General features: G+C 40.5%; 1 protein-coding gene across 13 annotated transcripts in view; it reads left to right on the forward strand.

The window, feature by feature from the left end:
- The first annotated feature begins 661 nt into the window (after positions 1-661).
- Positions 662-14,246, forward strand: part of C4H8orf34 (chromosome 4 C8orf34 homolog) — a 107,743-nt gene continuing 94,158 nt past the window's right edge. For 6 of the 13 annotated variants that reach the window (XR_012086919.2, XR_013545437.1, XM_020812470.3 and 3 more), the window contains exon 1: positions 701-1,105. Coding sequence is in view for 6 of the 13 variants with exons in the window: in XM_020812470.3 (XP_020668129.3) it covers positions 1,037-1,105 (69 nt within the window). In the remaining 7 variants the exon portion in view is untranslated. Of the gene's footprint in view, positions 1,106-1,923; positions 2,978-14,246 lie in introns of all 13 variants that reach the window. The other 7 variants (XR_013545440.1, XR_013545438.1, XR_013545439.1 and 4 more) reach the window with 2 other exon arrangements.

Here is a 14,246-nt window from a genome sequence, read left to right on the forward strand (position 1 = left end):
GGCGATGTAGTAGTGTAACTACAACGCTGTTAATGCACTTGCACAGTTTTTAACGTTTCTAAACCCTCTTGTACACTGGAACATACACCCCTCCAGAATTTTTTGGCTGGGGGAAAAGAAGGAGGCGCAAAAACCAAACCAACCAACCCGGGGCGAATGAAAGGGAGAAAACTCTTCCCATTCTCCTCCAAGTCTGTGGCTGTTGCCAGCAGCCGAAGAGTTACGGATAATAATAAATCGACCGCATGTTCGAGACAGATATCTCTGAGCCGAAGCTGTGCGCCTAGGTTTTGTGTCCCCGGCATCTTCCAAAGGCGCTTTCACAAGTGACGCTCAACACGCGTTTCGACCTCACATGCGCCTTTTGTACGTATGTATACAGTAGTCTGCTGACTGCACGTTCCAAAAGTCACTCCAGGAGCTTTCTCTCCCTCCACACCCGTTTCATTCGGAAAGAGAAACACCAGCACCCTTTCCCGCTTTGAGGGGAGCAGCTCCGCCGCCTGGCCGCGCTGGGAAGGAACAGCACCGCCGCCATTGGCTTTGCGAGAGGCGCTGTCGCTAGGCTGGCCGCTTGACGAGGCGGCTTCGGTTGGAGCTCCCCGCCTCGTAACCAAGGAGCGAGCGGCTGCCATAGCAGAGAGGCACACGGCTCGGCGGCGGTTGCTTTCCCCCCCTCCTCCGCCGCCTGCCTTCCTCCACACACGCCAGGCGCCGCTCCAACCCGCGCGCTCCTCTTGAGCCTTCAATGGAAAGGGAGAGCCCAGCGTTTTCCCGCTTCGCAGCCTGGGCTCGGCTCCAGTAGGCGCAGGAGGCAGGAGGAAGCAGCAGCAGCGGCTAGGACCAAGTACTGTGCCCGAATTAGGGGCATTAAACGAAGCCCAGGCTTTGGTTTTTCAATCCCTCAGCCTACCCCCCCCCCCCACTGCTTCCTCCTTCCGTTTACTGTCCGGAGAACCGGAGGAAAGGGACAGCAGGAGTGGCTAGAAAAGAAGCACGGGAACGCCTGCTCCTCGCCCGGGTGGTGGTCAGTCTGATGGCGTCTCACCAGCAAAACAGGATTCAAGCTTACCTGGAGAAGAACAAGATCGGGCCCCTCTTCGAGGTAAGCGTCGTAGAGCCAGCGCGCTTCCTCTAGCCCAGGGCTTGGGACCTCGTCCGGAGTGCTGGACTCTTCTGGGCGGGAACCGCGCCCGCGCCGGCTGCCCAGGGTGGCCCCAAGTAACTTTGAGCGTTGGCTTTAATTGCAACCGGAGGCGGTTCGGAGCAGGTGAAGCCTTTCCTCAGGCGCTCGCGAAGGGGCTGCCGGATGCTCCGGTGCCTCGCCGTAGCTGCACCCCAAGGCACGCTTTTCACCTCGGGCATCCCGGGCTGCCTGCCTTGTCTTTCTGCTTCGCTCAGGTTCTCCCGTCAGCAGTTCTTGGGCAGCAGCCTTTGTTCTGGTTCTGCTCCTCACGCTTCCCCTCATACGGTATTCTTGTGGGAGAAGCTGCACCTGCCTGTGCTCTCCCTTTTGAGCCCCTCTCGAAGGCAAAGAAGCCTTCCGCTCACCGGTGAACGGGGCAACCCTGTCGTATGCTGCTTCGTGTTTGGCATGCCCTGCAAGTTCCTCAAGCTGTAACGTTAATATTCTCGCTTTTCTACCTGCTTTCAAAGGCATACCTCTTGCTTCCCTCTTTCAAAAGGTGGCCTTAAGTCAAAATGGTGATGCTTATTGTAGACTATGTTCCCAGAGCTGGCGGAAAATGTTTCACTGCCTTTAAACTGAGGATCTCTCCCTCCATCAAATACCTATAATAGTCAAGACTGGTCAAATTATTTTGACATGTGAATAAAAGAATCCAACAAGTACTTCTCACCCTTTGTAGCAGTAAAAGTACAGTAACAAGTGACATCTAACCATTTGCATCCTTTTCATGACAGGTCAACTTGGATGCCAGAAATAATCACCACATGCAGCATAATGGAAGGGCTGGCCCCATATGCTTCAGAAAGCCATTGCAACATATATTCTTTTTTTTTTTTTACTAGAACATGACCTGTTCCTTGTTGTCAACTACTCTTTATTTTTCTGTAGATGGTTATTCCTTCCCAATTACACATACTTTAAGTAGCTTAATTAAAAAAAAGTTTAGTCCACCTGACAACTAAAGTTCTTTGCCAAGTATACAGCTTAGAAATGTGCCTTTACTCAGCTCCTTTGCTTGTTTACATGATCTTGCTGTCATGTAAAATTTTCTTTCTCTTTCATGTATGCCATTCTTATATTAGCTCGCTGCAGACCTCTTGCTCTTGGTTTGTGTTTTAAAACTACTGCATATTGAGCAGGAACATGTAAACGTAAGTATATGTATGTGCCTGCCTCCATTGAATGCATTCACTTTTTTTCTGTTGCTACATGTCCAAAGTCAGGGACACTGCAGTTAGTTAGAATAATCCACATTACGTATAGAGTTACATATGTTACCTTTGCTCTGGAAACAGCCTGACCTTTTGTGGATTCACTGTCAGTTTCTGTGTATGCAAATCCAGAGAGGGTAGCGTCCTCTTAGTTGCCAGGGCACAGGGTCAGAGAGTGACTTTGTACTGCCCAACCACAGAAGACACCCTGAGGTTTTGAGCTTCGCCCTTCCTGTCATTTCAATGTGAGGGATAGAGAGTGTTCTAGAGGCTCCCCAGACAGGAGAGTGGTGAGGGATGCGCATGCCGACTCAGCACATGGGAATGTTTGCTTCAGGGTATACAGTAATGTGAAAGCAGCATTACTGGGCTTGGAGAGAAAACCAGATGATAGCTGAAGACTTAAGCATGCCACACATTCTAGCGTAGATGACACCGGACCTATTATCTTCTTTTCACTGATCTGAAACAAAAATACCATGCTAGAGATTAATTCAGGATTACTGAAGCACGAGGCAGATTAAAAAAAAACACAAGATGCTTACAAAAGCCACCCATCCCACTGAAACATTGAAAGGTACTATATGTTTCTTTGATTTGTATTTACAATTATATAATTGACAGGTTACAGCATTTTGCTGTATATGTTGATCTTTGATTTTAACATCTATGTAAAAGCTTAAGATGCTTTAGTCACTGAATATAACTTTACGATTTTCATTGGTACTGTAGGGTGCACTTAATCAGTTACTATGCAGCAGAAAATTTCCTTAGACTAACCCAATTTCCCATAATATATCTTTGATAATAATTTTTGAAAGGAATCATATTTCTCGTACTTTATTCATTAGCTTCCACTGAGATTCCTGTGATACAAGACTCTACCTTCTTCCAATTCATTTTATGTTGTTGTTTAGTCATTTAGTCGTGTCCGACTCTTCGTGACCCCATGGACCAGAGCACGCCCGGCCCTCCTGTCTCCTGTAGGGAGAATTTTAAAAGTTAACATACGTCTTGTTACTGGAGTAGTTTAATTTTCTCCTCCCTAGAAGCTGTTCTTGGACTGTTGTCAAATATATATAGAAAATACATTGCTTTGCAACATAAAGCATGCTCTAAAATGAAATTATAGACTAAAGACTATAATGATTCAGTCTTTATGAACTACCCAATGTGGTATTCTATTGTTGTCATTAACCTGTATATTTTAAAAAATGTACTATTCTTATTAGCCATTAGGAATTGATGCCACAGTAATATTTGTGGTAAACAATGTTTACTTAAAGTAGTTCATTTTTTTTGTGAATAGAGTCCCAACATATATGAAAAGTAAGCAAGCAAAAACCTACCACCACCTGAATAAAGCTCAGTCATGAGCCATATACGGTATAGCCTCAACTGCTGTGATATTTATGTGAGGTTTGAAGATTCTGATTCAGTGTAGCTCATATTTGTTGTGTGAGATTTAGACCAGCCTTGTATTTTCTCAGTGAGAGTAGTCAATATTGTTAAAATTTATGTATCTTGATAACATGTATGATGACCCGAATCCCAGTCGGTTTTGAATTCTTAGTAGCCCAAAAGTTGTGTGACTTGGCACATGACTGGGAATAAAACAGTCACTATGCAAGCACCTAGAAAACAATTTAGTAATACCCTGTTTCCCCGAACAGAAGACCTAACCTGAAAATAAGCCCTAGTAGGATTTTTCAGGATGCTTGTAATATACTGTAAGCCCTACCCCCAAAATAAGCCCCAGTTAAGTGAAACACCGCCCTCCACCATTGTGCAGCAACCAGAAGAAGATGACATGACTAAATATTTGAATAAATGTAGATTGTTGTACATGAAAAAAAAACATACCCTGAAAATAAGCCCTAATGCATGTTTGGGAGCAAAAAATAATATAAGATCCTGTCTTATTTTTAGGAAAACATGGTAACTAGAAGCCAACACACAATTGTCAAGACTAAATCCTGCCAGACTAATCTGATCTCATTTTTTGATCGGACAACTTGACACTTGATCTATCCAGCCCACACCTATTTAACCTGTTAATCAGGGCAACATGGGGAATTTTGTCAAAAGTTTTGCTGAAGTCAAGATATACTATGTCTATAGCATTCCATCTGTCGATAAGGGGACAAAATGCTCCATGAGATCCTGATTAGCAAGTTAACTAGGTGTGGGCTAAACAGATCAAGTGTCAGGTGGATGAAAAAATCTTACTCAGAGGATGATTATTAATGGCTCCTCCAACTAGGAGGAGGTAAAAAGCGGGGTACCTCAAGGCTCAGTCCTCGGTCCAGTGCTCTTCAGCGTTTTTATTAAAAACTTGGATACAGGAGTGCAGGAAATGCTTGTCAAAATTGTGGAATATCTAATGCCCTGGAAGACAGAAACAAAATTCAAAATGATCTTGATAGGCTGGAGTACTAGGCTGAAAACAACAGAATGAAAGTCAACAGGGTTAAGTGCACAGTGCAGCACCTTGGAAAAAGAAACCAAATGCATAGCTACAAGATGGTGGATACCTGGCTCAGCAATACTACAAAAGATAAGGATCTTGGAATTGTCATAGATCACAAGCTAAATATGAGTTAACAGTGTGATGTGGTTACAAAAAAGGCAAATCTTATTTTAGGCTGCATTAACAGTTTCTAAATGCCACAAGGTGGTAGTTCCTCTCTGTTGAGCATTGGTTAGGCCTAATCTTAACGACTAAACAACAACAACAATCTTAAATATTGTGTCCGGTTCTGGACACCACACTTCAAGAAGGATGCTGACAAATTGGAACAAGTTCAGAGGAGGGCAACTGAATTTAACAATAATAATTTATTATGGTCAGTGAGAAGAAAGATAGAGGAAAATGACAAGGATGATTGAGAGGCTGGAAACCAAGGCCTATGAGGAAAGGCTGAAAGAATTGGTCATGTTTAGCCTTGAGAAAAGAAGACAGAGACATGATTAGATGACACTTTTTAAATACTTGAAAGGCTTCATACAGAGGAGGGGCAGAATCTGTTCTCAATCATCGCAGAGTGCAGAACATGCAACAATGGGCTCAAGTTACAGGAATCCAGATTTCGACTGAATATCAGGAAAAACTTCCTAACTGTTAGAGCAGTAAGGCTGGAAGCAATTACCTTGAAAGGTGGCGAGTGCTGCAACACTGAAGGCATTCAAGAGAAATTTAGACAACCACCTGGCAGATATCCTTTGATTTGTATTCCTGCATTGAGCAGGGGGTTGGACTTGATGGCCTTACAGTCCCTAACTTCACTATTTTATGAATCTATGCACTAAACGATTGTGCTGTGTTAGTTTAGTTAGGTATTTCAGGGGATATTGATATTCTTTTGTAATCCTATGTGTTAATAGATTTCAACAAATAAGGGTGTCCTATCAGAGCCCGCTGCTTGGCTTCCCATCCTAAATAACTACATTTGCCATTCAAATGATGTTTTAATTACTGAGGGGCTACCACTTAAATTTTGCACATTGTTCCAGAGTGACATATGTTGAGGGCATTCTGGATGCCTTAAAGCACAGGTAGCTCACAGCCAGTCACAACAGTGTAATTGCTCCTGGCACTAGTTGGTAAGCCCACTGGTAGAGTACCAGTTTAGAAGGGTTTGTACAGGGGGTCCAATTCAAATCTGAAGCTAGCGTTGCCTGCTCAGTACTTCCATATATTTTCTAGAATGTGGAGTCCTAGAAAGAAGCAAAGAAAGTTTTGCTTCTGTGTTGGGTAAAAAGCTGTGTGCCTGAGGGGTAAGCAGAGAAATTTGTATGAAATTTTATACACTCTTGCTTTCATTTGCATTTACATATATAAAAAGAATGAATTATTTCAACAGAAGTGTTACTGATCCATTAAGCTTTGACAGTGTAGCAATATTTTCAGTGATACCCCCCTCCCATTCTGAAGAATTAATCTTTTGTGTCTTATTGAAATAAGAGAAGACTAAGTGCATGTGTTTCATGGCAAATACAGAGCTGGAAAAGTGTGATCAATTTCTGAAAAAGTGTAAGCATGGTTCTCTTGGTAATTGAGATGTTCCGAAGTGTTGCAACGTAGCAGATAGAATAAGAAAGCCTTGTATGGGTATCAAGATGGTTTAATAATGAAAATTCTTATCCTCTCAATAATTCCAGTGTCGGCAACACACGGTAATTCTCTTAGAGACCCAATGCTACAAATCATTGCCTTTCTGTGGGAACCAGGTTTGACATCAGCATTAATTCAAAGAAATTGCTTTAACTTTTTCCAACCTAGATGAATGCTGGTGCTTTTTGTTCTCAGAACTTTTATGGGAAAATATTTGGGAATTGCCATTTTAGTAGAAGAGTGTATTTTTCTGCTCCATCTCTTACAGGTACCCACAAGGCAAGGTAGGCGAGTGGCAACAGAACTAGGTTCAAGTGAGCATCTTGATCTAACAAAGACTGGAACTGAGCTGACACTACTTGAGTCTCTTTTATCAGCCCATTGATGCTACATTGTACACATCCAATATTCTGGCCAAAAGAATGAGTGTTAAATATTCAATCTTGTGATTGGAAGTCAAATATTTCATTGCCTTTCTGTGGGTTCCCCGTCTGGCAGATTGTTTGGGCCACTGGGCAGGTTAGGTTGGGAGACACCTTCTTTCAGCATGTGGGCTTCAGAGAGCACCTGCGAAGTCCTGTTGTGGGTTCTGCAGGCTCTGAACCACTAATCTTAGGTTCTCTGGATTTTGTACTCAGCATTAGCATGAGGAGCATAGTTCAGTTCCTAAGTTAATAATAAAGTAGCTCAGCTGCCTACAGAGCTCGAAACTAGGAAACTGACAGTTTGTTTACTGGAAATCTCAAAATATTAGACCAATATAAGATATGACGAAAGTAAACAAAACTCTGTAAATGCCACATATTGTAGATGAGATATCCAAGTGATAAAGAAAATACTCCACTGATTATTGTAGCCTGACACTTGCAACCCACTCCTGTTTGTTTCACTGAAAAACTTTTGTCCTTTCTTCCTTAGGACGTGTAGCAGAACAAGGATGTTTGCCAGCTGGTTCATTAATGACCATTAATATATTCAAAATGTTCATGGCAGTGAACCATATTAACGATGCCTTTCCTGCTTGTAATTAAAGTACATAGTAAATGGCAAACAATATATATTGAACTATGTGTTCTAGAAGGAAAATCCAATTTGATGTGGATAATCCGGCCACCTGCCAATACAGAGACAATTAAGATACAGTATGTAAAGCTAATTTCTGTTCATAAAATTTTGTAGAGATTACCTGGTAGCTAAATGAATGCAGCCTATCTAGTTGACACATTAACTAGCTAGCAAGATGGGTAAAATTACACTTTCAAGGATTTCATATTCTTAAATGCTAGATAGTGGTGGTAGACCTTATTCTAAGTATGAGTCTAAATATTGATCCTCAAACTATTCTTTTATGAGCAACTGAGCATAGACAGATGCCTTGACATGCTGTATGATGCTTATGTATGTATGAGATCACTTTCAGCTGTTTATGGTACCCCTCTATCATCTCTTTTATTTTAAAAATAATGTTTGGCCATACATCAGGCAGTTTATATGGAGTTGAATATTTTACTTTTTTGAAACCATCAGTTTTAGATAACACAATATTGTTGTTATTTATTTATTTCTGGCCTAAAAGACCACTCTAGGTGGCTTCCAGTACAATATAAACAATAAAATAACACAAAAATTACAAAAACCATACTATAACATACACAATACAAAAATAAAGTAGAAAATAAATAAAGAGAGAATAAACAGAGAGATCAGGCGTTGGCTGGAGGGAAGGCCTGAATGTATAGCCATGTTTTAATTGACTTTTAAAGAGTGGGGGCCGCGCAAATCTCAGGAGGAAGATTGTTCCAGAAGCGAGGAGCCACCGCCGAGAAGGCCCGGTTTCATGTCTTTTCCTTCCGGGCCTCTCGGCGTCAGGCTCCTCAGCCTCACCTCCTGGCTCGCACGGGTGATCCGGGTAGATCTTGGTGGGAGAAGGCGTTCCGCCAAATATCAAGGTCCTAAACTGATATGGACTGTCAGTTTGCTCCAATATACAGAGACCCTATGAATTAATGACCTCTAAAAGTTCCCGTTGTTAACATAAAATATAATAGAGGTTTAAATATTCTGTGCATTACAGTAAACTTAGGATGTGAACAGTAGATCAAATGTATGCATATACATTACTTATTGATGCCATTATTTCAGACATACTCTACCAGGTATTGTGTTGAAAACATTAGCCTTCACTTTTGCAGTAGGCCAGTGCTGAGAAGCTTATGGAACTGATTTGTATTTGATTTTAATAATAAATTCTGAAATTTCTGTTTCCAGTGCAGTTACAATAGTTCCTCTTCTTTATCCCCAAGGAATAACCACACTTGTAGCCAGAAAATAAAACTGCTTGTTGCATACTAGCATCTAATTGGTTTCACAGGGAACAGTGACTACTTAGTCATATACATTTGGTGAAATAAGGCTGTTGCCTTCGAAGATCATGACGCAGTAAGCCTGCTCTTCTCTTTGGTCACAGAGGCCTTTTAAATTTCTACATTGTTATCTGTTCTTCCTCAACCTGGAATGCAGAAGCCTATGCTTCTTTAAATGAGGATGTTTCTATTAACATAAAAAGTAGTGACTGTGCATTTTAAAATGCTTGCTGCTTTATACTGCCCCACTGCCATTTTCCTTCAGTATTGGATCCTGGCTTGTCCTGGATGGAGTTACACCCTCCTTGGCATAGGGGATGGAGAAGGGATTTAAATCACACCTCCATTCTATATGTATATGAATCGGGCTGACCTGTGTTTAGAGGTATGGGTCACATATCAGATAAATTTACTCTTAGAATGTAAATGAATAATGGTATACAGCAAATAAGGTTCTTTAATCTTATTTGATATGAAGGCAAAAAATATTAATAAAGGGGGGAGAAGAACCTGGTATAGTATTAAGGAAAAGGACTGCAATTAGAGAGACAGTTGGTTGAAGAGTTTAGAAACAACACAGGAATCTTGTTCTTTTGTAGCAGAAACACAGTTTCTGGATCATGTGTAGGATGCAAGTCAAGACGGTGACAGGGATATGGTTGTAAGCCTTGTCCCTTGAATGCATTCCCTGCATCGGATGGTGTTTGACTCCTATGCATTGATTGCTAAGGTCTAAGGAGAGATCTGTAATAGCATTCAGTTGAATGCACTAATAGTTCTCCTATTACTGGGAACTCAGCGTTATCAGGATCCTTTGTGACTGGAGTTCTGTAAGCATGTTTAACTGAATATGCTTACAAATACATTTTGAAATGTTTATGTCCATAGTGTGAAAGTCTTTATTGCTACCACGTGTGTAGGAATGTCTGAGGGCAGGGCTTCTGTGTTTTATTATTTTATTTTTTATTTTATTTATATCCCGCCTATCTGGTAGGTTACAACCACTCTGTTTGCTTGTGTTCCCATCACAAATTGAATGCTACATGCAGGCAGGCGAACAACAGTAACTGAATGTGTACTGAAGTCACACATACAGTGTGAAGTTAGAGCTGAAGTTGAGCATGGTGGCAGTTTTTCAAGAACCAGCAGCAGAATCTGGTCAAAATACTTGTCAAGACAAGATATTAGGAGAAGACTAGTTGAACTAGAACAATTTCTTGCTTGGTTTTTGTCTTTACTGGACATCCAAATAAGCAACCATGGCTCTTGCAATCATGTGAAAAGCTCCAGATTGCAACACTAAGCAATACTTTCCAAAAAAATTCATCGTAACTGATCTGCTGCATGGACATAAGAGCACTTAATCTACTCAGTTACCAGTTGGCTGGGTTGCTGAAGTTGCTGACTTGAAGCAATTGTATAGTGGACTGTGGCAGGAAAACAATGTTTCTATACTAGTTGAATGCTCTTCTGCATTAGATAATTGTATGGTCGCTGATATGCGCTCAGGCACTCTGACTGAAGCAGAAAGAAAAGAGACTTTCACAATCTATTAATGTGACCCCGGGGGTTACAAAGAGATCTCATAATTATGTTAAGGAAATGATCATAAACCAAGAGATTGCTCTGAAAGATTTTGTTCAAGAAAGAAGCAGGTCATCTAGGCCAGAGTTCTAGGAAGGCATGGAACTAAACATTTCTGAGCCTGGGACAATATGTAGAAAAAGTAGAGGAAAAGATATTTCTTCAAAAAGGAAATAGTAGAGGGGAAATGTGGAGGCTGGATGAATAGAGCAGAATAGAAAGCTTTTGGGATGGAAATGCAGAGTAAAAAAAGGGTTTGGCACAACAACAGTAGCTGAATATGTGCTGAAGTCACACATACAGTGACTTCTACATGAAAGAAGTTTGGTACATATTCTGATCTGGGTTTCTTAATCAGAAGTTTGACTAATGATAAAACCTGGACAAAACTTGCAGCTATTTGTCACCTTTACAGGACATATGCTCTAAACAGGCTGAAAGCATGTTAAGTAGCTACACAGGTGTGACTTATAGTGTTATATCTGTGGTGGCTGCAATCATGTCACGACCATGCTTGCTATATATGAAGCCCTTCCACTGATGCATGATGGATTTGGTCAAAATGGGAACCACATGGCTGTTTGTGCAATTGACATGCCTAGTTCTTGATGCTGGGATGGAATGGAAGTGAAACTTCAGTTGAAAATGGCATATATGATTGACACCATTCCTCTGGGGCATTTTATTATTTATTGCTTAAGACTCTATTTATAGTTTGATATCCATAGCCTCACACTTTTTATTTACCCTAGACTACACATCCTAGAATTTGGATTCTGATGAGAATCCAAAGCTAGAATTTATAGTCCAACAAGTTTGAAAAGTGAAATGTTGGAGAATGCTGCCCTAAAGCATACTTTAACAGCCTGTTCAGTTAAGCTGTGTCACTGATCAGCATATTTCTTCCCTTATCTCCACCCCCCAACAATACTTTGATTGTTCATTCATCATGGATTGATAGTCTTAATAGGAAATGTGAATAATAAATTCTGTGTTTATTTCAGTTAGAGCAATGCAATTTACTACAATAGTGAAGTGCAACAATAAGTGTCTATAAAGATCAGATGGCTGATTATATACAGAACTACATTCTGCATTAGATGCATCATCTGACTTATCACTTATTTAGAATTAAGTGTAGTTAAAGATGGAGATCCAGTATCACCACACAGAGACGCTCTTCCATCTCTTCGATTAGCCTAGTGCTGCTACTTCTAAGACTCAGTAGTGACTTTCTTAATACTGTATCTTTGTTGTTGTTTTTCTGACTGAAGCTCATGATTGAAATGGCTACTTCCACTTCCAGATATTGATTGAAGATCATCCCAGTTCTCAGATGGAGGACTTGGGTTTTCTGTGTCACTCCCCACAACAGAAACATGTCCATTTTTTAAAAAAGGCCAAATGAGGTGTTGTGTGCACACGTTTGGCTTGTGCTTCTTTGTTTGAAGAACTGGGGTGTAATATCCAATCCACAGCTGCCCTAGCTGTAGCTTTAAAACAGTGGTCATACTGCTTCCTACACCTCTTCTGGCTTAGATCTAAGAAAGAAGTATTTGGTGAAATCCGTCTTTCCATGAACTTTGGGATTTTAAGTTCTTCACACTGGTATGAGTTTGAAGAAGTGCTTTTGATCCACGTATTGTATGATGATTTTTTAGCGATCTATAAAGGTATCACCTATTGCAAGAATATAATTTGTATTTTATTTTGTATTGACTACACGGGTCCCCTTTATTTCAATGAATTCTGATAGTGTCAGTTGTATGCTGTAGCCAGGATTTTTTTTTAAAAAAAGCTTTCTCTCACTGCTATTGCTGCTACGATTTGCTGCTCTTCACCTCCTGTCCATGGCTCAGACATTTTATGTCCTTTTGGTACTAATTATGGCCCCAGAAAAACAAATAATCTGAAACTGTTAAAGCAGAGGTGGACCATATGTTGACTATAGACTGCATGTGCCCCCTTCCCAAGAGTCTAGTGTCTCCCCTAGTATTCTTGGGACTACCCAGCACCCACAGGTACGCCAAGAAAAAACACATGCTGAAAACTTTTTTTAAAAAGGTTTTTGAGCTTTCATTTTGTGTCCTTTTAGGAGATATGGAGACATTTTTGACATGGTTTGACAGCCCCTAGCATCTCAAGGTCCTCTCTACTTCCAAAATTTTACAGTTTTGTTAATTCTTTTTGGCCTGTGCTGCTTGTGCAGCTCTCTCTGAAGAGTTTCTATCCCTGTTTCAAAGTTTTGGGTAAATGCTAAGCTAATTTTAATCTAATTAATAGAAGTCACTGTGTTAATTGCATTTGGCATTTTTGGGTTAAACGTTAGAGCATTAACCTACTGGTGATCCATGTCAGGCACACAAATGGATTGGCTCTTTTGTTACAAGTGCATTTAGGCTCACCACTCAAGGAATAAACAACAAAAAGTAACAGTTTTATTTTCCTTATTCCAAGGCATCTTTACATTTGTGAAGACCTCAATAAGTTTACTTTGAAAACTATTTCTCAAATTAATCTTTTACAGATGGAATTTTTTTCAATATACTGTATACAATATTTGTTTTGGTAAGTAGGAAAGTGATATTTAAAGGGGTGGGGCTTTAATTTTTGAGCCCTTGTCTGTATTTTGAGATATATATATAATATATATATATATATATATATATATATATATTAAAAGGGTCTATTTTAGACATCTTGCAGCTATATAAAAAAGTAAAAAATGGTGTAAAGAAATGCTACTCAACAAGATATAATACCAAAGGGACTCAATTCAGAGGGCTTGAGTTGGGAGCAAATTTTGTCCCACTCTCCCAACTGGTCACAGTGGGCCTGAAAATGGTAAGTTTTAGACATTTTAAAAAGATGAATAGGAATTGCCTGGAGATGTACATTTTGTTTTGTTTTTCTTTTTTGTGACTGGGGACTCTGATTGGACTTCCAGGACCTGAATACCACCATTCCAGGAGTGGAAATAGAGCCATTTTGGGGGAAGGAGGGACACAAAAATATGACTATTTGCATTTTTAAATGTGGGAACTGAGGTGCTTTTATGGGCAACATGATGCTCATACGTACATTACAGGAATTACTAAATTATTGGGATTAGCTCCATTGCTATGATGCCAGCATTTTAAAACCTGCCAGTTACGTTCCATTACATGCCAGGGAACAGAGAATTGCTTTAACCTGTAAAGCTTATTTCCAAGGCCGTCCCTATGAAAAACTGATAGGGAGCTTACTCGTATATCGCCTTGAATTATTAATTGCCACAACTTTCCCCTTCTTTATTTATCCAAGATGAACAGAACCCCTGCTTACTGAGCAGATGGGAGAATTTCTGTTGTGAGGTCTGTTTCTCAGGGTGTGGAAACTGTAAAAAACAGAGCAAAACCCCAAACCTCTAAGCCTAAAGGGTTGTTTTCTTCTACTTTTACTGGTGAACCCTCTGGTATTTGACCCAGGCATATAGGCTGGATTATATTTAAGAGGGAACTGGATTATTTTAAGGGAAAGAGTTACAGCATACTGGGGGGAAAAAGTTAAGGCCAGGTGTTAAAAACACAAATACAGGTTTGTAGGTATAGAACTTTTAAAAAGTACAAACATGATTAATAAATGGGGGGGGGGATGTAGGCATTTTTGGATAGTCAGCATAGTGAAAGCAGAATCACAGTTCCTAATGCATGCTAGCTCATTGCAGTTCTGATTCAGCTCTCCCACACATCAGGCCAAAGAGGGAGGAGGAACCAAGTGAGAGAAATGAAGCTATTGCTTTCAGT

This window comes from Pogona vitticeps, chromosome 4 (assembly GCF_051106095.1).
Source record: "Pogona vitticeps strain Pit_001003342236 chromosome 4, PviZW2.1, whole genome shotgun sequence".
Classification (NCBI taxonomy): domain Eukaryota; kingdom Metazoa; phylum Chordata; class Lepidosauria; order Squamata; family Agamidae; genus Pogona; species Pogona vitticeps.